This window comes from Vulpes lagopus, chromosome 12 (assembly GCF_018345385.1).
Source record: "Vulpes lagopus strain Blue_001 chromosome 12, ASM1834538v1, whole genome shotgun sequence".
NCBI classification, from domain to species: domain Eukaryota; kingdom Metazoa; phylum Chordata; class Mammalia; order Carnivora; family Canidae; genus Vulpes; species Vulpes lagopus.
In genome coordinates, this window is record NC_054835.1 from 40,852,078 (window position 1) to 40,879,910 (window position 27,833).

At 52.5% G+C, this 27,833-nt stretch overlaps 2 protein-coding genes across 3 annotated transcripts; both read left to right on the top strand.

The window, feature by feature from the left end:
• LOC121474000 (translation initiation factor IF-2-like) lies at window positions 1-6,657 on the top strand. The gene is made up of 4 exons (XM_041726832.1): window positions 1-35; window positions 3,494-3,529; window positions 3,893-3,959; window positions 5,377-6,657. The coding sequence occupies exons 1-4, from the start codon at window positions 1-3 to the stop codon at window positions 6,193-6,195; spliced, it is 957 nt and encodes a 318-aa protein (XP_041582766.1). The 3' UTR covers window positions 6,196-6,657.
• On the top strand, window positions 5,121-27,567 carry LOC121473588 (signal transducer and activator of transcription 5A). 2 transcript variants are annotated; one of them, XM_041726101.1, is made up of 19 exons: window positions 5,121-5,376; window positions 6,658-6,795; window positions 7,134-7,290; window positions 8,478-8,567; window positions 10,891-11,065; window positions 17,481-17,611; window positions 17,872-18,023; window positions 18,442-18,597; window positions 19,014-19,193; window positions 21,003-21,090; window positions 21,193-21,315; window positions 21,681-21,773; window positions 22,278-22,484; window positions 23,080-23,174; window positions 23,270-23,400; window positions 23,849-24,004; window positions 24,681-24,732; window positions 25,044-25,151; window positions 26,146-27,567. In XM_041726101.1, the coding sequence occupies exons 2-19, from the start codon at window positions 6,668-6,670 to the stop codon at window positions 26,306-26,308; spliced, it is 2,385 nt and encodes a 794-aa protein (XP_041582035.1). In that variant the 5' UTR covers window positions 5,121-5,376; window positions 6,658-6,667; the 3' UTR covers window positions 26,309-27,567. The 2 variants fall into 2 exon arrangements, with proteins under 2 accessions (XP_041582035.1, XP_041582034.1); XM_041726100.1 differs by lacking the exon at window positions 5,121-5,376 and adding an exon at window positions 5,690-5,824.
• Window positions 27,568-27,833: the final 266 nt, after the last annotated feature.

Sequence of the window (27,833 nt, forward strand, 5' to 3'; positions counted from 1 at the left end):
ATGAGGCTGCTGCTGCTGCCATGGCAGGAAAGCAGGTCAGTAGCACTAGAGCAGGCAAAGGCCAGGGTGGCAGAGAGAGCCTTCTGGGTGCTGTGGGTCAGGATGTGTGAAAGGCAAACAGAGGTCTGTATCAGTGCAAGGGACCCCCTGAAGTGTTGGAACATGGGGAATCCCTCTCCTTTTTGAGGGACCTTCATTAAACCAAAAAAAAAAAAAAAAAAAAGGCCAACAAGTATCTATGAAGCCTCTATCATGAACCAAGCAGTGGAACATAGCCTTTCAGCAACTAGTGAAGAGCCAGAAGAAGTGGCCTCAGTACAGGATTGAGAGCTACAGGGAGGCCCAGGAGAAAATGCCTAGCTCTACTGGCCAGGGTCCCTGAACATCTATCATATGCTAGTCACTGTGACTGACTCTTCAGAGCAATCCTAGGAGATGGGTTTCACTGTGTTACTTTTACGAAGGAGGTAGCTCAGCCCAGAAAGGCAAACTCAGCTGTCCAAAGTCACACAGCAGAGCCAGGCTTTGTACCAGGTCCTTAGGACTCCAAAGCCTTTATATTTTTCTCTACATCACACTGACCCCATGAAAGATGAGCAGGATGTTACCAGGTGGCCAAGGGAGGAATGGTATTGCAGAGAGGTGGAATGAAGGGGGCAAAAGCTTGGAGTGAGAGAAGCCAGGGCACTGGGGAGACTGCATGGCTGAAGAAAGAGTAAAGGGAAGGCCCAGGAGTAGGGTGGATCCCAGTAGCCAATGAAGAGCAGGCCAGTAGCCAGTGGGGAGGGAATGGAGCATTGGCCTCATCTTCATTTTGGCTTTACGTCTACCACTTGCTGTGCTGGGGAGCCACCTTCGGAGGCTGGGAGCAGGGGAACGGCAGCTTGTGGGCAGTTGTGGGTGGGTTTGTAACATAATGACCCAGGGAACAATGAAAAACAGACAGGGAGAAAGGAACCCCCTCTAGTCATAACAAAAGAGAATGGCCAAGCCGTGGGGGTGGCAAGCAAGGAGAGGCACGGTCTTCTCCCACACACCCCACTGAAGGCTTGAGGTCGGGTTCTTGGCTGGCTAAGGCACAAAAGATTTCTTGTTGGTCTGGAAGGAGAAGAAATGAGTGAGTAGAGGGACCTGGTAGTCTTCGTGGGAGAGGATGAGAGCCAGACTCGAGGCAGGGCTGCTTAGGACAGTTGGCAGTCCCACTTGGGGGCCACCTGTCCTCTTTCCACCCCGCAGGCAGCAGGATCTAACCCCTGCCCTGAAAAGGAAGAGCAAAGGATGAGCTCCTCCCTGTTCTCCTAACTGGGGGGAAATGTGTGCTGAGCACAGACATTCTCCCTCTCACCTCCTCATCCCATAGGTGGCTCTCCCTGGGCAGGTGGATAGGGCAGCTGGACAAAGGAAGAGAGGCAGATGTTCCCCCCCCCCCCCCCCACATGGGTCCTGAACCCCTCCCGCCCCTATTCCCAGAAACAGGAGATAGTCACTGTGCCTCAGGCAGGATGGCCTTGTGTTCTCTTGGTAACTTCACTGTAAACTGACTTCCCTGAAGAGTGGTGGAGGACAAGGGACAGAGGCAGGAAGGGCAGACAGGCTTCACCCAGGACCCAGCAGCTTCCTACCCTCCCCCCAATTCACGCAGAATTACTGACTGCACACACACCTCTTCCGTAAGTCTTTGCTGCCCGTAAGAAGAATGAAGGACATTCTTCAGGGACTAGAATGGGGCAGTGTTCCTACAGGTAGGTACCAGGATAGGGAGGGAGTCTGGGGAGAGAAAGGGACAGTGATCCTGGGGGTGCAGGATGTGGGCCTATGGCTCCCCTTCCAAGAGTTTAGAGAGGAGGTCGACAATCCAGCAGAGGCAAGGTGGGGGAAAGCAGAATGGATAAGCCCAAGGGCTTCAATTCTCTCTCTGCGGCACAGAGATACTTCCTGGAATGCCTCCAGCTTTCTTGGGAAGGCTCTTCACCCCCTCCCCGCCTCCCCTCTGCCCTCTGGCTCCCAAACGACAAGGACAGGGAACTCTCCTTGAAGAAGGGACTTGGAGCAGAGGAAACAAAGACATCTCTATACCACCTCCCTCTGCCAGCCCTTCCCACCCCCCAGGGACGGTTAGGTCAAGGTGACCTCAATCTGTTCTTTCCAGGGAAGGGGCATGAGCACAGCCTTCTAGGCTAACCTGGTTTCCAAGGGCAGGCTGGAAATGGGACTTGGGATGATTCTTCCCTTCCTCTGTAAATTCAAACCCACCTTCACAGAACGCACAGGTCAACAGAGCAGGGGCACGGAGGACTGGTGTGGAGATGGATGTGCCATGCGCTGTGCAACAGAACAGTTATGGGCTAGCCCAGCCAGAGGAGACGTCTTCCCTCTGTGGGTGTGTGCTGGGGTTGGGGGATGTCGGGAAGGCTCTACGGAGACCTGCACATGGACTGGGCTACTGGGATCCTGGTATATACTAACTGGATCCAGCTGTATACTAACTGGCCAGACACCTGTGGACAGCTCTCCTTCCTGGAGTAACCAAAGTGGATGAAGGTGGCTCTGCCTACCTTCAAGGTTGTCACAAGGATCAGTTGAGTTAGAGGGTAGGATGACGTTTGTATACCAATGTGCCATGATTCAGTCAGGCTATGTATATCATATGCTAACTGCAAACTAGGCTAGGGATTATTACTGCTCCTAATAATATTTTATGGTCTGTCTTCTTTTGGGGGATGTAGTCCCATATGATTTTTTAAAGATTTTATTTATTTATTCATGAGACACACACACACACACACACACACACACACACACACACAGGCAGAGACACAAGCAGAGGGAGAAGCAGGCTCCATGCAGGGGAGCCTGACGTGGGACTTGATCCCGTGTCTTCAGGACCACGCCCCGGGCTGAAGGCAGCGCTAAACCGCTGGGCCACCGAGGCTGCCCCCCATATGATTTTTTAAAATCCTTTCTCACTCTCCATGTAATGGTGTGTCTTGGAATTGGAAATGAGGGGCAATTAACAGAGGCCAGCCTGGGACCCTAAGCAATCTCTGATCTTCCTGAACCCTATCCCATAGGCCTCAGTTTTCTCCTCTATAGTCTGGGCCCCTAAAACCACCAGGGTGTTTTGTGGTGGGAAATAGCAGAGACCAAAGCAGGGGACTGAAAACAAAAAGAAACCCCAAATTTGACATTTCCGGGTAGTTGTCTTATCCAGAGCCACGACCACAATCACCTCTGCCCCCAACCCAACTTTGACACCCTTCCCTCTGCCACTCCCTTGGGTGGCCTTTGCCCATCCTGGGAAAGCTCCAAAGCTCCTCCTCCACCCCATTGCATCGCAAAGGGAGGACAGAGGCACAAGGAAATGGAGAGAAACCCAGACAGGACCAGAGAACCAGACAGAGCCCTAGAGAGAAAGAAGCTAAAAGAAGAGGAAAATCAAAAAGCAAGAGGAGGCAACAGGCCATGAAGGACACTGAGATTCAGGGCCTCACAGACAGAGGCCAAAGAGGAGAGAGTCAGGTCTAGCCAGGTGAGCAGTGGCAGCCACTGGACACAAGGTGAGGGCATAGCGTGTGAGTTCCCTGAAGGTCCTGGGGCACATCCATTTATAGGCCAACCCCTCCAGTTATGTTCACTGGCACTTCAGTCCTAGCTTTTTAGGACCCAGGACTATCTACCTTCTAGCCAAGCCCAGCCCAATCTAGCCAGATGTTTGGTGGGTGCAGCTGCCAGCTGGAGCAGCAGGCCCCTACAGGCCCTGGGGAGTAGGCTAGAGAGGCAGCTACTTGGAAGGGGGCAGGCAGGGCTCCCACTCAGGACTTGGTGCCCCCATATCACCTTCTTCAAATGCCCAGAAGAGGGTCCATGGCAAGGATGGTTCTCTGCCTTCCAGATATGGCTCAGAGGACTCAGAATCCAAGGACTCTCCTCCCAACAACTGGCTTACCCATCTGCTGGAGGTGAGAGGCTCGTGGGCAATGGGTTTGCATCTGCCACTGACAGGTGGTATGACACTGGCCAAATCACTTCCTCTCTCCAGCCTCTGTTTCCCCATTTGAAACCATCTTTACAGGTTTTCCCACCTCTGACACTTGACTCTTATTCCAGATGACCTCCTAGTGCTATGTGTCTGGTCCTCCTCTGCCAAATGAATCACCCAGAGTGAGGGAAGAAGCGAGGGAGAGGCTGCATGCTTCCTCCTCCATGAGACTAAGATACTGTAGCCATACGTGGAAGCATGTGTGTCAGACTTAGACATCCCAGCTTAAGGAGCCTGAAACTTGGCTTTTTCTCTGAAATTAAAAAAAAAAAAATCAGGGATGCTTGGGTGGCTTAGTGGTTAAGCATCTGCCTTTGGCTCCAGTCATTATCCTGGGGTCCTGGGATCAAGTCCCACATCGGGCTCCCCTTAGGGAGCCTGCTTCTTCCTCTGCCTATGTCTCTGCCTCTCTTTGTGTGTCTCTCATGAATCAATAAAACCTTAAAAAAAAAAAAAAGAATGAAAGTGGGGGAGGTAGGGAGGAGCAAGAAGGTTGGGGAGTGTTGTGAGGGGGTAGGGAATGGAGAGAAAAGGCAGATCCAAGAAGGCATAGAGAGGGAGGGAGGTAGACAAGAACGATTCCCTCCAGGACACATGGTCTTGGCCCAGCTAGGCTCTCCCTTGGTGCTGCCAATGCCAGCTGCCAGGCAGAGGGGAGGCCCAGGAGAGAGGGAAGCTGGGCAAAGGGGATGGAAGGCTTCCAGCCCAGCCTTGCCCAACTCTGTAGGCCCCGTAGGGGGCTCTCAGGGAGGGGGGACTGTAATCCAGGCAAGGTTCAGGGAGGGCGTGTCCTACTCTGGCAAGGCCTACCAGCAGTTGTGAGTTTGTGAGGATTCAAGACAGCCCTCCTGGACCTTTCTGAAGGTAGGACCAGCCTCAGATGTGACTGGACTGGGTGAGCAGAGGTGCAGGCTCATTTATGGATCATAGTCTGCACACCAGGCCATATGCCCGTTCTGTGACCCTGGGCAAGCTCCTTCCCCTCTCTGGGCTTCCATTTCTTCTTTGCACAATTTTGGGGAGGGGTTTGAAACATAAGACTGCCAAGTTCTTTCCTGTTTCCACTGCAGGGGCGAGCTCAGGGTGGTGGGAGGAATGGAAGGAGGGGAGGTGGAGCCCTGGTGGTGAACTGCCTGCGTTCTCTGGAATCCCCAGTCTTTCCCCTCCCTACGGCTTTGCCTCTGAGGTCACAAAAGCCAGTGTCCCCAACCCACAGAAACACACACACATACACACATTTACATTTACTTTTTTAACCTAGAGACTCAAAAGATGACAAATGCAGAGCTGGAAGGCATCTCTAGCTAGTCCAACCCTTCCCACCTCCCTTTTTACAGGTGAGAAAACTGAGGCCCTGGTTTGGGATTTCCAGAAGCCGGGGTTTCCCGGCTCTCCCACCCCCATCCCCGGCCACTCCAGAGCCTGCTGCCCGCAGGTCCGGGGCCCACCGGCGAGGGCCGCCTGGGACTCCCGGGGGACCCCGCCGTCGGGGCAGCCCCCGGGCGCGGCGCCGCCCATCCTCGCCGCCGGGGGCCCGGGCCGCGGCCGCCGCTGCGCACTCGCAGGGGAGCCAGCGACCGAGGGCGGAGGCAGGGAGGGGTGTTGGCGAGAGCTCGCGCGCTGTGTATGGTCTATCGGAGGCAGCTGACCTTCGAGGAGGAAATCGCTGCTCTCTGCTCCTTCCTGTAGTAACAGCCGCCGCCGCCGCTGCCGGGAGCCCGGGCCGCGAGCGAGAGCCGCGGGGCGCACAGCCGGCCCCGCCGCCCGACCGCTCGGCGCCACCAGGTGGGTGGCCCGGCAGCGCTGCCCGAGCGGCGCGCGCGGAGCCGGGGCGCTCGACTCCCGCCGCGGCCCCCGCGCCCCGGGACCCGGAGCCCGACGGCCGGCCCGGGCGGGGACGGGTGTCCGGGACCGGAGAGGGAGCCTCGGTGCGGCGCAGGGGGCCGGGCGCGGGACGCTGGACGCGGACGGAGGGAGGGGGCCGAGGGTGGGCGCCGTCCCCGCGCACCGGGAGCAGGGGGCGCTGTCGGGCTGGGCCGTGGGAGACCGCGGGGCACGGCCGGGGGGCGCCGTGGAAGAGGCAGCGTCTGCCTCCCGCGTCCTGCCTCCTCCAACCACCCCAGCCACGTGCCGGCGGGGACCGAGCGAGCTTTTAGGGGGAGCCGTCGGTGCCGTCGCCCAAACTTTGGGCTAGAATAACACCCCGCCCCCCGCCCTGAAACTGGGACTCGGGGGCTCGAGGCAGGGTAGTGGGGGTTCTTGCAGCCCTCCCCAGAGGGCCCGTGGGCCTCGGCGTCAAGTTTCTCTTTCAGTTTTCTAGCTGTTCCCCTCCACCCCCGGGGAAGCCCCGGTGGGGCGAGGGGAGAGGAAGAGGGGGAGGGCCCCTGACTTTCGAGAGCCCCTCCCCAAGCCTCAGCGGGTTCCTTGTTGGAGGGCAGGGCGGCCTTCCCCTCCTCACCATCTTTCTTCCCGCACAGGAAAGCGTGTCTGTGTCTGTGGGAGGGGAGGGGCCAGGCCTGACTGCGGTCCAGGGATGGGTGGGCTCGGCAGGGCGGAGGCAGGCCCAGCCCTCACCCCTGTGGCGGAGACACGCCCCTGCAGCCCCCTGCCGACCCTAGGTGAACAGACATGGCGGGCTGGATCCAAGCCCAGCAGCTGCAGGGAGATGCCCTGCGCCAGATGCAGGTGCTGTATGGGCAGCACTTCCCCATCGAGGTTCGGCACTACTTAGCGCAGTGGATCGAGAGCCAGCCGTGGTAAGTCCCCCTGCCCTGAGCTGTCCGCTGCGGGGCCTACCAGCCAGGCCCCTTGACCTTTAATTCTCCTCTTTGTGGTTTCGTGTGATTCTGGTCCTTTCTGCCCGTCTGTGTGGAAGGGGTGGCGTCCCTGGGAAAGGGGAACAGGGAAATGGGACCCTGGGAGGAGAGAGGGGGTGTTTCTAGACTCCAAGGCCTGTGGAGTTGCCAGGGAACGAGTCTTGTGAGCTCTGGAGTGCCCTTCACCAGAGCCTGGGATTTCCAAGTCCCTCTTGGTGCCTGACCTTCTTGCCCAAGGAGACATCACAGGAGGCTTCTCTCCCCTCCCCTGCCCCAAGGGATGCCATTGACCTGGACAATCCCCAGGACCGAGCACAGGCCACCCAGCTCCTGGAGGGCCTGGTGCAGGAGCTGCAGAAGAAGGCAGAGCACCAAGTCGGGGAAGATGGGTTCTTATTGAAGATCAAGCTGGGGCACTATGCCTCGCAGCTGCAGGTGGGTGTGAACACTAGGTCATCAGCAGGAAAGCAGTGTCTGCATTCTCTTTACAGCATCAGAACCCCTGGGTTTTTTCCTGGCCTGGTCACTGACTCACTGTGTGACCCTGAGCTGCTCCATGACTTCTGCTCTTCAATTTCCCCCACCCCCTCTTTCTAAATCAGACCTGTCGATACCTTTACCATGCTACAGAGCAAGAGGAGGTGTGTGTTTGTACCGGACAGAAGAGAGATGGGTGAAGTGGCATTCTAAACTGATGAAGCAAAGGGGATGGGGATAGACTGAGTCAAGAGTACTTTGCTAGGGAAAGGAAGACTTGAAAGTCCTAGAAAAGAAGGGATGAGGAAATGAGGCAACCAGACATCCCACCTAAGACGCTTTTAAAGGTGCCAGAACAGCTGAAGTCAGGTGGAAGAGGGGCACAACTGCCCTGAAGGCAAGAGCTGGATAAAGGAGCCTTGAATGAAGGATTCAGTTGTTAAGATGTGACTTCTTAACCAGGAAGGTTGGGGAGGTAGCGGGAAGAGTCTAGGGGGGAGAGGAAGTTTTTGTGGAAGCAGGAAAGGGGTGTGGGTGGTAATCACAGCCAAGCATTTATTGGAACTTACTTATATTTTTTAGAGAACCCTTCTTAAATGCAAGCAGCAGGGTGCCAGAGCAATGAAAAGTCCATCCCAGAAGAGGAGGGAAACAGGAGAAAGCTGGGAGGAAGAGGAAGGCAAAATAGGAACCCAGGGCCAGGGCCATGGTAGAAAGTACCCTGACCTTGGCATTGGATGCCCCAAGTCTTGAGTCATCTGCTCATTTGTTTGCCTCTGGACAAGTACTTAACCTTTCTGAGCATCAGTTTTCTCATCTGCAAAATAGGGATAATAGTTTCTGCATGCATCATAGGATCCATTCTCTGAAAGCCAAAGGAGACGGTAGATTGGAAGTATTTGTAAACTTCGTGAACTGAGTTTCTAATGCACTGCAAACCAAATATAAAGCTTTGGGAGGGGAAATCGAGTCAAGGAGAGATAGTGGTGTCTGGTGACAGTTCTTGAGATTTCTCAGGGAAAGCTGAGCCAGAGGCTGGAGGAGAAAAAGGTTGAGGTGGGGGGTAGGTGGAGGGCACATGGCACCACGACCGGCATGGTGGGAGTGGCGGGTGGCTAATCAGAACTGCTGTTGGATTCTTTCAGAACACATATGATGGCTGCCCCATGGAGCTGGTCCGCTGCATCCGACATATTCTATACAATGAACAGAGGCTGGTGCGAGAAGCCAACAATGTGAGTGTCTCACGGGTGTGGGGACAGGAGCTGAGAATCCTTCCACATGTCTTTTTCTCCAGACACAACTGTGTTTTATAAATGCTGGCAAGAGAGCACTGGAGAGATAAGGGACATGGGCAAGTGTGAGAAGGAACAGTACATGCATGTACAGTCCTTGGCTTCAGGCCCTAGCTCAAGCACTTACTTGCTGTGTAACTTGAGTAAGTTACTTAACTTCGCTTAGCCTGTTTTTTCAATTGTAAATGGAGATAGTACCAGCATCTACTTTATAGAGTTGGTATCAGGGTTGAATGAGATATTGTGTGGGCCAGGGATAGACAAACAGACCAATGAAACAGAAAAGGAGGCCCTAAACACACACACACACATACACATGCATACATGCCTGGAAATTCAACCCACACTGGACATGGCATCACAAACCACTAGGGAAATGATTTGTCATTTAATAAATGCTACTGAGGTGAAATAAGGAATGTTCTCTGGTGGTGTCTGTGAGGAGAGGTGGAGCTGAGATCTGTGTCAGAAGAGAACCCTGGCAAGCTCAGAGAGGTGAGGCTTAGAACCTCATCCCCCAGGCTCTGTAATCTTGGAAGCATTGCACATCTGCTTGAACAATGGGACGAACATTATATTATCCAGAGTAGAGCAAGATGAATTTCATAACATGGCATCACATGGGTACAGACCACAGAATAGTGCCTGGAGCTTATTTATTTATTGCTGTGGATGCTGATGTCAGGAATTTTACAGTTCATCCAGTAAACAATTATGGAGGTCCTGTGGACTAGGACTGGGAAGACAGATAAAGGCCTGGTCCTCACCTAAAAGGAATTCAAGCAGTGATAAATTCTCTAGGGCTGAGCTGGGTACTAAGGGGGCATATATGAAAAAAGCACCCAGCTCAGACTGGGACAGCCTGGCAGGGGGATGTCGTGAAGACAGGGGTGTCTAAGCTATAGGGGTGAGGGGGAAGGAATGATGAGCAAAAGTAACAAGAGTATATGTGTGGGTAGGAAGGTAGGAACCGTCTTAGCACATTTGAAGACTTGTAGGTAGCCAGTGGTACTGGGGGAAGGGAACCAACTGGGGAATCCCAATAGGTAAAGCCAGAGAGAGGCAAAAGCCAGGTCACAAAGAGTCTTCTAGGAAACTTTTATATCCCTTGACTTGTTGTCACCGCAGAACTCTCTGTAAAGATATGAATGAATTTAGCTCCAATTAAGAAATACATGTCTATAGCATAGGGGTTGTCATGCTCACAGGGGACATCATTCCTTCTCCCAACCACATCAAGCTGTTCTTGAAAACCTCTGATGACCTACCCCTTGGGGATTTTGTGGTGAACAAGACAGACAAGGTTCTAGCACTCAGGGAGCATATATCCTAGTGCAGGGAGGCAGACAAGGAAGAAAGAAAAAAGAACAAGACACTTTCAGATAAGGGTGGTACTATTTGAAATTGACCCATCAGAGAAAGTCACTCTGAAAAGGTGCCAGTTGAAATGCCAGCCTTAGGAAGATTTGGTGCCAGAATGTTCCAGAGTGATGGAACAAGTGCAAAGGCCCTGAGGCAGGAACATGTTTGTGTATTCAAAGAACGGAAAGTACCTGATGTGCTTGGGCAGCAGTGGGGCGGGGGGTGGGGGCGGTAGGCAGAGGCTACCGGCTAGGGCAGCGGAGGCTATAGAAGGAGTTTGGATTTTATTCTGACAACAGTTTACTGGAAAGGCCCTGAAGATTTGGTCTCCTCTCAGCCAGATGTTGAAGGAATAGATCAGACCAGGTCACTTAAATGGCCAGATCCAAGGCTTTATCGATGCCTCCCCTGTAAATTCCCTCAGTTACAAGAAGATCTTGTGTGAGAACACAGATGATGTGTGTTCACCCAGCCTTGTTCTCCACTGGGTCCCCAGCAATTCTCATGATCCAAGACATTGGATCAGTGAATTGATGTGGAATGAGGGGGTCATCATCATTCACAGGAAAACCCAGGTAACTCCTGGATGTGTTGAGTTCAAGTCTCTCCAAAGAGAGACCCTGTTTGGGTGATTCTGGTGGACGCCAGAACTGTAATAATAGAAGATTCTGTTGTGCTTTATGAAGTTGCCATAATCTGCCAGGTCACCTGTGTTCCCTCCTTCTTTCCAACTCCACACCAATTCTGGTAAATGACTATCCTTCTGACTCAAATTACCCTTTTTACTCTAGATTCGAAGTTTGGGGTCTGTGATCGTAGTGTTCCCCAAAGCCTGAGGTTGCCTTCCATCCTCACTGCCCAGCTCACTATAGCCTACACTTTCCCTCTAATATGTCCCCAGGGTAATTCTCCAGCTGGCATCCTGGTTGATGCCATGTCCCAGAAACACCTCCAGATCAATCAGACATTTGAGGAGTTGAGACTGGTCACACAGGACACAGAGAATGAACTGAAGAAGCTGCAGCAGACTCAAGAGTACTTCATCATCCAGTATCAGGAGAGCCTGAGGATCCAGGGTGAGTGTCTGCTTCCACAGAGCCTTACTCGGAGCTTTGGAGTAAAGTAATGGTTCCCTGTGATTGAGCCCCTGCTATGGGCCAGACTTCAGGCTTTGCATGCATTTTCCTTTTTCTTTCTTTTTTGTTTTTTTTAAGATTTAATTTATTTATTTGAGAGAGAGAGGATGGGTGAGGGAGGGCGGGGGTGGCAAAGGGAGAGGGAGAAGCAGACTCCCCACTGAGCAGGGAGCCTGATGAGGGGCTCCATCCCAGGACCCTGAGATCATGACCAGAGCTGAAGGCAGATGCTTTCACCAAGCCACCCAGGTGTCCCTGCATGCATTTTTTTCAATCCAAACTTTACAACAGCCCCAGGAAGTAGATAGTTTGTATCATCCCTATTTTATAGATGGTAGGACTGAGGTTCCAGGAGAGGAGGTAATTTGGCCTGGATTGTTTATTAGTTGTGGAATCAGATCTCAACTAGAGATATGTCATAAAATCCCTGTACTCTATTAAACAATATTCTCTCCTTAATTGTAGGTATTCAGTGAGTAGCTCAATGAATGAATGAATATGGACAAGGTGTTCCCCAATCAGAGGAAGGACTTAGATTGGGAATCTCCTGTTGAACCAGGCTGGGGCAAGGTAGAACTCCAAAAATGCCCCTTCTTGAGCCTCCCTGATAGGATATGGAGCTGGAAAGAGGAGGTGACAGTGGAAAATTCTCTTTTCTCCTAGGTCTATAGTTTTCCAGTGACTGTCATGATAAGTGTGTGGGGAAAGTAAATTTAACTCAGAACAAATTAACTCTCGGTATAATTTGAGGAGTCTTGAGACATGGTCCATCTTCTCCCAACTCCACACAGGCCCCATCCTAGTGAGACTAAGAAGTGTCAAGTTGCCCGTTCTTTTGCTCTTCTTTCTTTGGCTTCTTAAGGTAAAACCACAGGTCATTGACTTTAGCCTTTATTTTCTGATACATATGTTTAGAGCTTAAATTTCTCTCTTAGCAATGCTTTAGCTGAATTTCATGATTTTGAAATATTTTCTTTTCTGAATAATTATTTTGCCTACATATTATTTAGAAGTATATTGTTTAATTCCCAAATATTTGGGTTTTTTTTCTCTAGATGTCATATCATTATTGATTTCACTTGTGTTTCCTTTTGGTCTTTTTTTTTTTTTAGTTGCATTTTATTATTGAATTCCACTATTGTCAGAGAACATATGCTGTATGATCTCAATTCTTTTATTTATGTTAATTATTTTTTAAGGTTTTATTTATTTATTTGAGAAAGAACAGAAGTAGGTGGAGGGGCAGAAGGAGAAGGAGGTGCTTCTCCCCAGGGAGCCCTAGGGGGTTTGATCCCAGGACCCTGGGATCCTGACCTGAGCTGAAAGCAGATGCTTAACCAACTGAACCAGTCAGGCACCCTGATCTCAGTTCTTTTAAATTTATTGAGACATGTTTTATGGCCCAGTGTATGTCCTATCTTGGTGAATGTATCTTTGGGACTTTGAAAGAAGGTGTATTTCAAAGTTATTTCATTTAAAAGTAGCAATTTTAAGTTAATTAATATTAACATATGTAACATAATGCATAATGTTAACATAAAAAAGTTGTACCCCCAAAAATCCCCCAAACCAAAAAAAAATCTGTTTTCCAAAACAAAATTTAGCGAGTGGAATTGCTTTTAGATTTTTACACATCTCTTTAATGTGAGGTTTAGTATGAGATAGGTGGGTCTTGCTTTCAATTTGTTGTAGAGCACATATCTTGTAGCCTTTAGAAAATGTCACTGTGTTCCTATAAGAGATCAAAAGAGAAAAAGACAAGGTCTTCAGACCTTATGAAAACATTTTTGGCTTTGTAGATTCTCAGTAAAGTTCTTGGAAAGCCTCCAGGAATCCCTGGTCCACACTTTAAGAACCACCATGGTCAATGTCTTTATTGATTTTTTTTTTGGGGGGGGGCGCCTAATTGTTCTATCACATGCTGAAAAAGGATCAAAAACTATTATATTGTGGAATTGTATGCTTCTCCAATTATTTCTGTAAATATTCTTTGTGTATTTTGAAGCTTTGTTATTAGATGCATATAAGTTTATACTTATTATGTCTTTCTGATTGATTGCTACGTTGATAACTTTGAAATGCCTTTCTTGATATCTGGTAATCCTTCTTATCTTGAAGTCCACTCCAGCCTTCTTTTTTTTGTTTAAAGATTTTATTTAGGGATCCCTGGGTGGCGCAGCGGTTTGGTGCCTGCCTTTGGCCCAGGGTGCGATCTTGGAGACCCGGGATCGAATCCCACGTCGGGCTCCCTGTGCATGGAGCCTGCTTCTCCCTCTGCCTATGTCTCTGCCTCTCTCTCTCTCTCTCTGTGACTATCATAAATAAAAAATAAAAAATAAATAAAATGCAAGCAACTTAAAAAAAATAAAATAAAGATTTTATTTATGTATTCATGAGAGACACTGAGAGACAGAGACAGAGAGAGAGAGAGAGAGAGGCAGAGGCAGAGACACAGGCAAAGGGAGAAGCAGGCTCCATGCAGGGAGCCTGACATGGGACTCCATCCTGGGATTCCAGGATCAGGCCCTGGGCTGAAGGCGGCACTAAACCGCTGAGCCACCCGGGCTGCCTCCCTCCAGCCTTCTTATTCTGTACAGCTACAGCATATCTTGATACGTGTTTAAAAAAAAAATTTTTTTTTAAAGATTTTATTTATTTATTCATGAGAGACACACACAGAGAGAGGCAGAGACACAGGCAGAGGGAGAAGCAGGCTCCATGCAGGGAGCCTGATGTGGGACTCGATCCCGGGTCTCCAGGATCAGACCCTGGGCCGAAGGCAGGAACTAAACTGCTGAGCCACCCTGGCTGCCCCTAAAAAAAAATTTTTTTTTTTAAGATTTTATTTATTTATTCATGAGAGACACAGAGAGAGATTGGCAGAAACACAGGCAGAGAGAGAGAAGCAGGCTCCATGCAGGGAGCCCAACACTGGACTCAATCCCAGGACTCCAGTACCATGCCCTGGGCCGAAGGCAGGCACTAAACCACTGAGCCATCCAGGGATCCCTGTTTTTTAAAATTTAATATGTAGATACTGGGGTGCTTGGGTGGCTCAGTCAGTTAAGTGCCTCTGGCTCAGGTCATGTTCCCAGGGTCCTGGGATCCAGCCCTGCTTTGGGCTCCCTGCTTAGTGAGGAATCTGCTTCCTTCTCCTTCTGCCCTCCTACGACCCCCAACACACACCCTGCTCAAGCTCTCCTCTCTCTCTCTCTCAAATAAATAGATAAAATCTTAAAAAAAAAAAAAAAAAAGAAGATAAAATAGGAACACCTGGGTGGCTCAGTGGTTGAGGGTCTGCCTTTGGCTCAGGGCGTGATCCTGGATTTCCGGGATCGAGTACGACATTGGTCTCCTTGCATGGAACCTGCTTCTCCTCCCTCTGCCTGTGTCTCTGCCTCTCTTCCTGTGTCTCCCATGAATAAATAAATAAAATCTTTATAAAAAAATGTAGATACCATATAGTTGAATCTTGCTTTTATATCTCTTCTGACAATCTCTGCTTTTAATTGAGGTGTTTACTCCACTAATATTTAATGTACTATTTAATACAGTTGCATTGAGATCTATATTTTAATGTTTATTTTGTGTTCTCCCTAAATTTTATTTGCCTCTGTTCCTTCATTTTTAAAAACTATTTAAATATTTTTGGAATGCTGTTATGCTGTTTTATTTTATCTTTTTTTAAGATTTATTTATTTGAGAGAGAAAGAAGGACCATTCAGGGAGAGGGGCAAAGGGAGAGGGAGGAGAGAAACGGACTCCCTCCTGAGCACAGAGCCCCATACAGGGCTTGATCTAAAGACCCTGATCCCATGATCTGAGCAGAAATCAAGAGTCCAATGCTTAACTGATGAACCACCCAGGTGCCCCTATGCCATTTTAACTATTTGAGCTCTCCTCACCCTGCTGTGTCAGTATTTCCTGTACTCTGAATTTCTCAACACATTGCCAGAATCATAGTAGGTGTTGAGTAAATATTGGTGAGATGATTCTAGCATGCCTTCCTGTAAATCCATCTCAGACTGACCCCAGAGAAAGAACAGCCTTCTTCCTAGATTTGGGAATAGGAGAATTTAGGCTCAGTTCTTTTTTTTTTTTTTTTTTAAGATTTTATTTATTTGAGAGAGAGAGAACGAGTGAGGGGAGGGGCAGAGCAAGAAGGAGAAGCAGGCTCCCCACTGAGCAGGGAACCCGATGCAAGTCTTAATCCCAGGGCCCTGGGATCATGACCTGAGCAGAAGTCAGATGCTTAACTGAGTCAACCAGGTACCCCCAGGCTATCAGTTCTACCCCAAGCCTTTGATGGTTCATAGTACTTCCAATCCTATTCCTGGGTTTTCTGTTTCCTCCTTATGGGTTTGGATTAGATTCTGCTTTGGGTTTGTACCCATCATGCAATGTCAGTTGTCTCATTTATCAAGTTCATTCATCAGGAACACAGACTGTTGATCTGTTTGTGTGAGGGAAGGCTCAGCTCCCCCCTCAGCAGAGAAGACAATTGCCTCACATCTTCTGACCTCCCTCCCAGAAGCTTCTGCAAAGTGCCAGGAGAGACCTAAGTGGGTCATTGGCTTAGGGAGGTTGGGCCCAGGTGTGAGGATCACCATGACCTCCCTCTGGGTGGCAGGATTTCTGAGGCGGCCTCAGGACTACTCTGCTGCATAACACACCTGAACAGTATTCTCTCTCAGTCCGTGGTAGTGGGATCAGAACCGTATTTCCAGTTGTGTTTTCGTTCTGGGCTTCTCTGGGCTGTCTAGATTTGCTTTAATCTGTCTCAATTTGTGTGTCCATGAGACAGGGCCTAGGTCAGTGTGACATGGCCCTCCGAGGCCTGCTGTGAACTTACCAATGATTTGCCGATGCTCACATCTCCTTGACTCAGCCCAAGTGAGGACACTGGGATATTCAGAAAGGTGATTGGCAAGGCATCATAATCCCAGCATTTAGGATAGGGGTTACCTTTAGAGGCAGGGATGGGTTTGCAAGCAGGGAAGGATGTGTAGGTGTGATTTCACCGTGGAAATGTATGGTTTCTTAAGCTGGGTTATTGATACACAGGTATTCCTTGCATCATTCCTTCTTCCTTCCCTGGGTCTTAAGTATTTCGTAATAGATTTTTGGTAAAAGGGTAAGGAGGCTTCCCTGACTCCCTATTGCTGCTGCCATGGGTGAGTCCCAACACTGGTATGGAGAGAAGCTGCCTCCCTCTCCTGAGAGAATCTTGCTGCTTCTGTGTGGCCAGTGGGCCCTGGACGTTCTCTCTCGCCTTCTCTCTGTCCCTCTCTGTCCCTCTCCATGCCTCTCCATCTCATTCTGGTTGGTCAGCTGAGCTCACAGTAACCCAATCTGGACAAACAAACATGTTAGGCCCCTCCCAGCCCCTAGAGAAACACCTCTTCCCTAGGAAAGGCTGCTGTGCTCCAGGGGTGGGACCCAGGCCAGCAAGGCTGGGGCTTCGCTGAGGAGGCTCTGTCATGGGTGGGACTGAGCCGCCACTGGGCTCTGTCACCCTTTAAAACTGCTCTGTGGGCAGCCCAGGTGGCTCAGCGGTTTAGCGCCGCCTTCAGCCCAGGGCATGATCCTGGAGACCCGGGATCAAGTCCCACATCAGGCTCCCTGCATGGAGCCTGCTTCTTCCTCTGCCTGTGTCTCTGCCTCTCTCTCTCTCTCTCTCTCTCTCTCTGTGTGTGTGTGTGTGTCCTGTTTCTCCCTCTGCCTGTGTCTCTGCCTCTCTCTCTGTCTCTTGTGAATAAATAAATAAAATCTTAAAAAAAAAAAAAAAACCTGCTCTGTAAGCCACTATAACCAGCCAGGACTAACTCACCTACATCATCCATGTTGTGCTGGGCGGTTCCTTGAGCCTTTTGGGCATCATCACTTCTGTAATCCTCAGCGACCCACTGAGGCAGGGGCCGAGAGTCTCCCATTTAGCACATGGACAGACAGAGGCCCCAAAGAGTGAAATGATTTGCCCCAGTTCACCCAGTTAGTAGTAAATGGTGAGGGCACAGGGCGAACCAGGCAGCGAGGCTCCATGCTAGACCCCTGTGTGGCAGGCAGCTGTGTAGACTGAGGTGGGAGGGGAGGCCTCAAGGAGGGATCCTCCTCTCTGTGCCCTCAGGCTTCCTTCTGGCTGCACACTCCCTAAAGGGGAGATCAGAGTGGAGAGGCCAGGGACCAGAGCCTGCTCAGGTCTGGCCCCCCTGGCCGCTAAGAGCCCAGGTTCCATTGGTCAGATGTCAGGCAGACCCTCGAGGGTGTTTCCTCCAGAACAGGTGTGTGTGTTGCACGGGGCTTCCTGCAGGAAGCTGGGAGATGATGGTCATGGGTGTCCTGTCCCCTCCTGTAGCTCAGTTTTCGCAGCTGGCGCAGCTGAATCCCCAGGAGCGCCTGAGCCGGGAGACGGCCCTCCAGCAGAAGCAAGTGTCCCTGGAGGCCTGGCTGCAGCGTGAGGCCCAGACGCTGCAGCAGTACCGTGTGGTAAGTGGGATCTGCGTCCTCTCTCCTCTCCTCCCAAGCTTTGCAGTCTGCATCCTGAGCTACCCATGAAACCTGAAGGAGGGCTAAGGCCAGGAAGAGAGCAGGACCTGAGAGAGCTGGAGGCCATATCCTTCTTTCCTGAGGGGGGCACTTGAGGCAGAGCAGGTCTGGGAGAGGGGACGGCCTGTGCCTCCTGAGCGAGGCCTGCAGGGTTGTTGTCTGGGAGCCCAGGAGGGCCTGCTGTCCCCACCTCCCTTCAGGAGCTGGCCGAGAAGCACCAGAAGACCCTGCAGCTGCTGCGGAAGCAGCAGACCATCATCCTGGACGATGAACTGATCCAGTGGAAGCGGCGGCAGCAGCTGGCAGGGAACGGAGGGCCCCCGGAGGGCAGCCTGGATGTGCTACAGTCCTGGTAATGGGGGATGGCCCGGGGCAGGAGTGGTGCTACCAGCTGCTCATTCTGCCTCCTGCGTTTCCTTGAGCAGCCAGCTCGCTCCGCCCCTTGGCAAGGCTTCGTTCACTAGGGGTTCTGGTGTCTGATAGCGACTTTGGGGCCCCCATCTTGTGCCACCTGCCCAGGAAGGGAGTCACTGTGCTGGGGAGGGGGCAGGAGGACAGGGCTGAGTGGACTCAGTTTGGAGTTGCTGCTCCCACATGGTTCTGTGTGTTCCTGAGAGGCAGGGCGCTCTGCTCTGCTCTGCTCTGTGGACAGGGGCGGGAGCTTAGGTGCAGAGCCTTCCCTGGTGAGGCTGGAGCTGGGACTTGGGGCCTGGAGCCCGGGCGATAGGGTGACTCTATTGCCCTCCCGGTGGCCTGGGGCCCCCGTGCAGGTGTGAGAAGTTGGCCGAGATCATCTGGCAGAACCGGCAGCAGATCCGCAGAGCTGAGCACCTCTGCCAGCAGCTGCCCATCCCTGGCCCAGTGGAGGAGATGCTGGCCGAGGTCAATGCCACCATCACAGACATCATCTCAGCCCTGGTGACCAGGTGATTGCTGCCTCTGGCCACGCCCAGCCCTGGGTGGTTGCCTTGGGGGAGGCAGGTGCTTTGCCCCTGGGGTTGGAGGGCAGCTCCTGTCTGAGCCCTTGTCTCTTGCCCGGGTCCCAAAGCCCTCTGTCCTCAGTTGCAATGGCTGCTTGGTGTTGACCTTGCTGGGTTTCTGTTGTGGGCGCTACATGGACTCCCCCAACCCCCTGCCAGCCTGTGCCAGCCGCTGTCATTTCACTGCCCCCCTCCCCCGACCCACCATCTCCTCTGACTTCTCAGTGGCCTCTCTGGGAACAGGAGCTATGCCACGTGCTCTTCCTTTACCTGCCGAACCCCAGTAGCCTCCCCACAAGGGGGACCAGGCCCCGTCTCCTGAGCCAGCATCATGTCTGGTCTGGTCCCTTGTGTCCTTGCAGCACATTCATTATTGAGAAGCAGCCCCCTCAGGTCCTGAAGACCCAGACCAAGTTTGCAGCGACAGTGCGCCTGCTGGTGGGCGGGAAGCTGAACGTGCACATGAACCCCCCCCAGGTGAAGGCCACCATCATCAGCGAGCAGCAGGCCAAGTCGCTGCTCAAGAATGAGAACACTCGCAAGTACGTGTGCCCCAGTCCCTGCCTTCCCCTCCACCCGGTTCTGGCCTGGAAGCTCATGTCTATTCTGTAGCCAGGGTCCTGTGTGATGGAGCAGCTCAGCCTCCCTTTCTTTTTTTTTTTTTTTTTTAAAGAGTTTTTATTTTTTTCTTTTTTATGATAGTCACAGAGAGAGAGAGAGAGGCAGAGATACAGGCAGAGGGAGAAGCAGGCTCCATGCACCGGGAGCCCGATGTGGGATTCGATCCCGGGTCTCCAGGATCGCGCCCTGGGCCAAAGGCAGGCGCCAAACCGCTGCGCCACCCAGGGATCCCTCAGCCTCCCTTTCTGCAGCCATAGTCCAGTGTCTCTCTAGCTCATTCTGTCTGTCCTGGTATATATTTTGTTCCTTTGGCACATAGTTGGTCTGCATGGATTGCACTGTTGGGTTGTTCAAGCACCCGTGCTAATCACTGGGACACAGTGATGATCCACACAGTACTTGGTCCCATCTTTGCCTAACCCAGCAGAGCAGGTGGCAGTCATGAGAAGAGTATTGTGTGTGACAGGGGAGATGTAGGGCCCTGCAGAAGGAGGTCTTGGGGCAGGGGGCAGGATGGCAGTGTTGGGATGCAGGTGAATGGGAGTGGCTAGTGAGAACATGTGGAGGGAGAAGAGAGAGACGACTTTCAGACAGAGAGAACATGGGCCTTGACCAAAAGGAGAGTGGAGAGAAGGCTTATGTGGCTAGAGAACCCCGAGTGGGATCCAGGGATCAGGGCAGGCTGCCCACAAAGGATGCAGTGAATGAATGGATGAGGGCGTAAATGAGTGAAGTTGGAGACTTGGTCCTGTGTATCGAGTGCCTACCATGGGGTCTGGGGACAGGATGATAAAGAAGGCAAAGAGGTTCTCATTCTCTTAGAGCTTACATGTTGGCTCAGGAGGGAGACAATTATACGCTTGTAATAATACAGCAGTGTCAAAAAGTGATGAACTCTAGAAAGAAAATGAAAACAGAGTGATGCCACAGCATCTGGATAGATGTTACCTCACCATGTGAATGGCTGGAGAAGGCCTCTTTGAGGAGATATTTGAATTGAGACCTAAACAAGAAAGTCAAGAATGTTTGGGGCAATAGGAAGAACAGGTGCCAAAGTCCTGAGGTAGCACCAAGTTTGCATGTTCAGCAAATAGACAAGTCAGCATGGCTCCCCTTGTCCTATGTGAGGGGAGAAGAACCCACTAAGGCCAGGGAACTGGGGCAGGGTTTGACCACGGAGTCCTTGTTGGCTATGGTCATGGTTTTTATTGTTAAGTGCATTAGAAGCTGCCAGAGAGCCCTGAAGGTCCCCACATCAATCTCAATGTTGAAGGAATTTTTAACCTAATGACAGAGACCCAGAGCCCACCGTTGAAGACTTTGCTTTACTCTCAGGTTAATGAGAAAATAAGCCCAAGACATGGAGAGAAACACTCTTTCTTTCTTTCTTTCTTTCTTTCTTTCTTTCTTTCTTTCTTTTTTTGAGAGAGAAAGAGTGGGGAGAGGGGCAGAAGGAGGAGCAGAGGGAGAGGGACAAGCAGACTCCATGCTGAGTGCAGAGCCCAATGTTGGGCTTGATCCCCTGAATCCTGAGACCACGACCTGAGCCGACACCAAGAGTCAGCCACTTAACTGACAGAGCCACCCTGGCGCCTGGAGATAAAATGCTCTTGGGGGACGAGGCCTGGGCTGCTGGCGGGCTTCCCCAGCGTGAACCCCCGGCCCAGGGCAAGCACAGAGCCCTGCTCCTGGCCGGGGCCCACATGACAGGGCTCTCCTCTCCTTCTCAGTGAGTGCAGTGGAGAGATCCTGAACAACTGCTGTGTGATGGAGTATCACCAAGCCACCGGCACTCTGAGCGCGCACTTCAGAAACATGGTGAGGCCAAGGCCTGACCCCTGGAGGGAATGTCTGCCCAGGGCCAAGTAGCTGTAACCAGCGCTCTCTCCTCATCCGCTGCCCCCATGCCCTATCCTGCAGTCCCTAAAGAGGATCAAGCGTGCTGACCGGAGGGGCGCAGAGTCTGTGACGGAGGAGAAGTTCACAGTCCTGTTTGAATCTCAGTTCAGCGTTGGCAGCAACGAGCTTGTGTTCCAGGTGAAGGTGAGGCCGGGCTCTACCAGCCCCCATAGGTCACCTAGAAAGGTGAAGATTTAGCCGAGGACACCTGACTGGTTTGGGAAAGCCAGAGTTCTGAATCCTCACCCGGTCACGGACCATTTAGCCCATGAGGCTATCAGAAAACCTGCTTTCAGTCTGCGGTGCCTGCTTGCTAAGTTATAATCTGGTACCAGCCACAGAGCTTAGGTAATGGGCCAAGAAGAAGCCTGCTGTGTTGTGTTTGTTTGATTTTGCCTTGGTTGGATTGGGAGGGCTTGTGGGTGGGATCTTGGATGAGGAATGAGGGCTACGTGAGGGCAAGGTGGGTGCTTGTGTGCCTTCTATACTCATTCCTTTAACTCCTGTAGACTCTGTCCCTTCCGGTGGTTGTCATCGTTCACGGCAGCCAGGACCACAATGCTACAGCCACCGTGCTGTGGGACAATGCCTTTGCCGAGCCGGTGAGTCCTCGTGGGATCCCCAGCTCAGCGCCCCCCAGCCCCCCTAGGCCCTAGGAGTCTCCCTGGGTAGGCCCCAACCCCTTGGGCCCCTGCTGGGTGATCCCCCACCAGCCCCATGGCCACATCAGAGCTGAGGTAAGGTAAGGAGCAGCTTGTGTGAGTGCGCCACCCATGGCACGTCCTCAGGCACCATCTGGGGTCTGGGTCTCGGGACTGGGATTTCCTAAATCTGTGAGCTTAGACTTTGGACTCTGGTCTCTGATCTCACTTCAGCTTGTGGTTTGAGTCCTTGATCTCTATCCCAGACTCCTAGTCTGGGTCTCTATCACCGTATGCCCACCCCTCTGCCCCTGCCACCCTGCCTTTCTTTCTCTTGTGTTTGCGTCTCCTTTTCTGGATCTTTCTTAGTCCTGTCTCGAGTGGTATCTGTGTATCTGAGTGTGTGTGTGTGTGTGTGTGTGTGTGTGTGTGTGTATGTGTAAATATTTCTTCTTTCCCTCTCAGGGCAGGGTGCCATTCGCCGTGCCTGACAAAGTGCTGTGGCCACAGCTGTGTGAGGCGCTCAACATGAAATTCAAGGCTGAAGTGCAGAGTAACCGGGGCCTGACCAAGGAGAACCTTGTGTTCCTGGCACAGAAACTGTTCAACAGCAGCAGCAGCCACCTTGAAGACTATAACGGCATGTCGGTGTCCTGGTCCCAGTTCAACAGGGTGAGGAAACTGCCTCCAGCCGCCTGCCTGGGACCACCCATGCCCTGCCAGTCTCTCCCCACCTCACAGACAGGTTACTGGCCTCAGTCAGTGCCCCACCCTCCATCCTGAGTTGCCCTCTCCTACAGCCAGGAGAGACAGGAGCTAATACCCCAGGGAATGGAAGAAGGGGCAATGAGAAACTGCACTTAGCTCTAAGAGCCAGAGCAGGACAGTGGAAGGACCCTGGGGCTGGGAGTCAGGATCCCTGTCCTAGATCTGTTAACTATGGCCAGGCCCTTCATGGCTCTGTGCCTCAGTTTCCCCACCTGTACCTTGTAGTAGAAATGACTTTGGAGGTCTCGTCCAGCTCAGAGTATTCTGGGCACTTCCTGCCCCCAACCTCTGTGTCTGAGAGGCAAGAGTCGGGTTTACTGTCCCATCGCTAGGCTACGGGCTGGGGTTGTGTCCGTTTACGGACTGCTGAGTGGGGGGCAGGTCAAGTGAGGAATTGAGAGTATGTGTGAGTACAAGAGGGCACTGACTGTTTCCTGGGCCACCTGCAATGACCGGGCCACAAACCCTGACTGACTGAGGGTTTCCTGGGGGCTCTCAGGAGAACTTGCCCGGCTGGAACTATACCTTCTGGCAGTGGTTCGATGGGGTCATGGAAGTGCTGAAGAAGCATCACAAGCCCCATTGGAATGACGGGTGAGGAATGGAGAGGCCCAGGGTTTGGGAGGCCATGGGCTCAGGGAACAGGAGACGCCGGCCCAGTAGTGACACTCTATGCTCCATGCACCCAGGGCCATCCTAGGTTTTGTGAATAAGCAACAGGCCCATGACCTGCTCATCAACAAGCCCGATGGGACCTTTTTATTGCGCTTTAGCGACTCCGAAATTGGGGGCATCACCATTGCCTGGAAGTTTGACTCTCGTGAGTGCTCTATGTTGCCCACACTCTGGCCCCAGGAGCCTGGGCTCCCATGTCCTTGCTCCCCATTCTCCATGACATCTGCATCCTTAAAAGGTTTCACCAGGGGAAAGACTTGACCTGAATTCCCTTTCTACCATCTTCCATTGTGGAGAACCTAAAATCACTGGCCCCGTAGCCTCCAGAGCTGCTGGGGAAGTTCTTCAGCAGTTCTGGGTTCTTCTCCTTTCTCTGCCCTGACCTAGCCTTGCTGGCATCTCCTTGCTTGGTTCGCTGGGTAGAATGGTCCCATGGTCACTTGCTCACCCTATGCCAAAGGAGCACAAGACAAGGGGTGGGCTGTCAGAGCAGGCTAGTAAAACCCCAAATGTCTCTACAAGCCTGATCTCAAACCCCATGCCCCTGCCCCTGAGGGTGGTGGGTGGTGGGAATGAGCCTTTCCCTTTCACAGCTGACCGCAACCTGTGGAACCTGAAGCCGTTCACCACACGGGACTTCTCTATCCGGTCTCTGGCGGACCGGCTGGGTGACCTGAACTATCTCATCTACGTATTTCCCGACCGGCCCAAGGATGAGGTCTTCTCCAAGTACTACACCCCTGTGTTCGGTGTGTCTCACCCTGATGCTCCTGGGCCCTTCCTCAGCCTGTAGACAAAGCTCTTGGGGCCAGGCAGCAGGGACTCCCCAGGAAGAGCCCAGGGTCCATCTCGCCTGTGGACTGGGTCCATGGCTTGGTGCAGAGCTCATGGAGGGGGTTTCAGAACTTACAACCGAGAGGGAAATCAAAACCTTTGACCCAGCTGTCTTCTCTGCAAACCAAAAAAGCTGGATGGATTCTCCCTTCTGCACTCTGGGAAGAAGAGACACCAGTGCTGGCAAAGGAGGCAGGATAATCATACTGGCAGATCACCCGTTACTCCTATCTTAATGGGCTGCTCTCAGGACTCCCAACCTCAAACCTGTCCCCACTCCCCCCCACCCCCACCAGTTGAGTGTAGGAAGCAAAATGGACAAGTTTTTCATCTTCAACTTGTCCCCAATCCGTTGTTGGGTTTGCTGCTTGGCATTGATTTTACTTCCTTGGCAGAGGTGGGGTGAGGAGCGAGAGAGCAATGGGGTCTGGGTGGCCCTGAGGCCGAGGCCATCAGCAGGTGTTTATAGGAATAGTCTGGGAAATCTCATCCCTGCCAAGGCCCTGGGGGATGGGAATAGGAGGCAGGCTGCATGCGGTGGGCTTGAGCTCCCAGAGACTGGTTCTCATCACTGTTCCCCCCTCTTGGCAGCTAAAGCAGTAGACGGATACGTGAAGCCACAGATCAAGCAAGTGGTCCCTGAGTAGGTACCCAGGGTCCAGCTCTGGCCTCCCACTGCCTCTCTCTTCCCCTCAGCATCCCTCACCTCTCACCACTGCCCCTCCCGCTCACAGGCCCTGCATGGCCCAGCCCTCCCTTCCCCCTGAAACCTGGCTCAGTTTCCCCCTGGAGAGGGAACTGGGCTTAGTGTCAATGGGACCAGTACCCAGGGCCCCAGGCCCGCACCTGGAGTCCCAGGCACAGTGGGCACTTTGTCCTTCCACACCCCCTGAGCCCTTTCCAGGTCAGCTGCTGCCGTGAGGCCGCTGAGGCTCTGCCTCGTTTCTCTTGCAGGTTTGTGAGCGCGTCTACAGATTCTGCTGGGGCCAGCGCCATCTACATGGACCAGGCCCCCTCCCCAGCTGTGTGCCCCCAGGCTCATTATAACATGTACCCACAGAAGTAGGTTGTGTTCTCATGGGGCTTCTCCGGGAGGACCTGGGCACCTGGCCTCAGGCTGGGCCCCCAGAGGGCTGGTGGGCAAAGGGACCCAGAGCTCCTGTAGGTCTAAGACCACCCAGGCCGGGCTCTAGCATGTACCCAGGTGCAGGGAGGGGGATCAGTCAGTAAAAAGTGTAGAGCATGGGCTACACATAGCAGGCTCCTTGCTCTGAGGCTGACTAGCTGTGTGGCCTTGGGAAAATTATTGAGCCTCCCAGATGCTCAGTTTCCTCATCTGTAAAATAAAGGCAAGAATACCTACCACATGGGATTGGGGGCAGGACTGAGAGAGTACAGGTAAAAGCATTTAGCTCAGGTGAAGCTGTTGTTCTTAAGAGTTGGGTGGAAACAAGGTATCAATTGCTTTCCTCTGGAGTTTCCAGGGCAGAGAAATAATTCTCTTCTGAGCCATGGGTGGCCCCAGCTGGATGTGTCTGGGTGCCTGGGAGGCACAAGCTACAGTGAGATGACCATGGGTTACAAGTCACAAAGACCAGTCCTGAATCAATTTGCCAGCCAGGTGGCCCTGCACAAGTTTCTAAATTGAGCCTCAGTTTTCCCCTCTGTAAAGTGGAGTAAATACCTACCTAACAGGTGGCTAAGGTGACATGGTTAAAAGGCTCAGTCTGATGTAGGTGTTCAGCAGAAGGAGCCCAGGATAGAGCGGAATAGCATTGCAGTGGGCCAAACTCACTGGCCCAACTGCCCCGTTTTGCAGAGGGCGAGAGGGACAGGGGCAGGGGAGAGGAACTCTCTGAATCCACTGAAGAAGGCAGTGAATGTTGAGACTAGAACTTGAGTATCTCCCAGTGAGCCAACAACTGACGTTTTCAATTTGGGGTTAGGGAGGCGTCCAGGCAGAGCCACTCCTGTTCCCATGAGACTGTAGTCTGAGTGCGGAGGGGGCCGGAGGCACACCAGCTCCCTCTGACCTCCCTCACCCTCTCCCTCTCAGCCCTGACTCCGTCCTTGACCAGGATGGAGAATTTGACCTGGACGAGACCATGGACGTAGCCCGGCACGTGGAGGAACTCTTACGTCGCCCAGTGGACAGTCTGGACCCCCGCCTCTCCCCACCTGCTGGTCTTTTCACCGGGGCCCGAGGCTCCCTCTCATGAATGCTTGAATCCCAGGCTTCTCTTTGGAAACAACACTCAGTGTGAAGGGGTCATGTTAATTGTGATTTTAGTGTTGCTGTGCATATATTGGTGCCTCTGCTGGCAGCACATGTCCACACGTACATGTATGTGTGTGCATGTGTGTGCGTGCGGACACACAAGATGTGCCTGTCTTGCCTTTGTCCTCCTGGGACAGCAGCCACCCTCTTGCTTTTCAGATCAGGGCATCCCAAGAGCACGTGGGGCCTGTGTCTGTTGTAGAAGGGGCCGCTTTTGCTGCTATTGCAGGCCCGCAATGCGGGCAAACCTATTCCTGCAGGGGCCTTTACTGCCTAGCACTTGTTTGAATGAAATTATTCAAGAAGGGCCCCGGAGGCAGGTCATGTCTCTAAGCTTAAGTCGTACTTCTGAGTTAGAAGCTTTGACTCCCAAAGCTTGTACATGTGCATTTATGTATGTGCATCTGCTCTCAACGTGTGTTGGTCTATTGATTCTTCCCTTCGGGAGGGAGGCCAGGGGTTCAATTTTGAGTAATATTTTATAGTTTAATGACTATGGACTTGTGACTTTTGTGAACCAAGCGCTTATCCAGGCCGTGGCCCTAATACAGCAGAAATGGGTCATTGGAGTCGGGTCTGTCAGGGCTGCTGTAAGCATGTAGTTTCTTGGCCTCCTGGCCTCCAGCCAGGGTACTTGGGCTTCACATCTGTGGTGCTGTTGCCCAGTCCTGTTCTCTTTCCAACTCTCTCCCCTTCCCTCCATCCGGCCTCAGCCACCTTTCCCTGATGCTCTGCAACCTTGCTCCCAGGAGAGGTAGGACGCGGCCAGGAACAGGTCTAGGACATGGTGGGTGAACAGGTGCCCGGGACTTCAGTGTTGATTCCCTCCCCTCCTGGAAGAAAAAACCCTGCAGTAAGAGACAGCATCAATTATAGCTGCTTGCCGCAGGCCTGTGCAATCTGGAGCCAGGGGTAAAAGCCTGTCTCTGTCCACTCTGCTGGGGGGTACACCTGGAACAGGCCTCATCACCATTGCATAACACTGAGGTCTGAGAAGGCCTGGCTCCCAGCCTCATGCGCCCCTCCTTCTGAGGCTATGTGACATGCAGTGGGGGGCCGCTGGTGGCAGAAAGTGGGGAGTCTCAGGTCTAAACATCCCTGAAGGAAGGTGGGGACAAGGAGAGGGATTCTTGTGTACTTTGTACATAGGCCACACATTTGTGTAAACAGTGTTTTTGAATAAAGTATTTTTTTTTCATATGTTTGGTGGCACGGCTCCTGGTTGGGACCCCCCCCCCCCCCGCCCCGCCTGCTCCTTGGGAATGGGGATCCCTGGCACTGGGGCTGCATTGGCCTTCCCTCCTGTGTGCCTGATGCTGTAATATGTTTCTAAAGCTACAACTCTGCTCCCTCTTGCGTGTGTTGAGGATGCCGTCCAGCCCCGGGTCGCTGTCTGTGCTGCTCAGACGACGGAGTAGCGCTTGAGGCCTTGGGGAAAGGTGGGGCGGGAATTCCGGGGTAGGGGC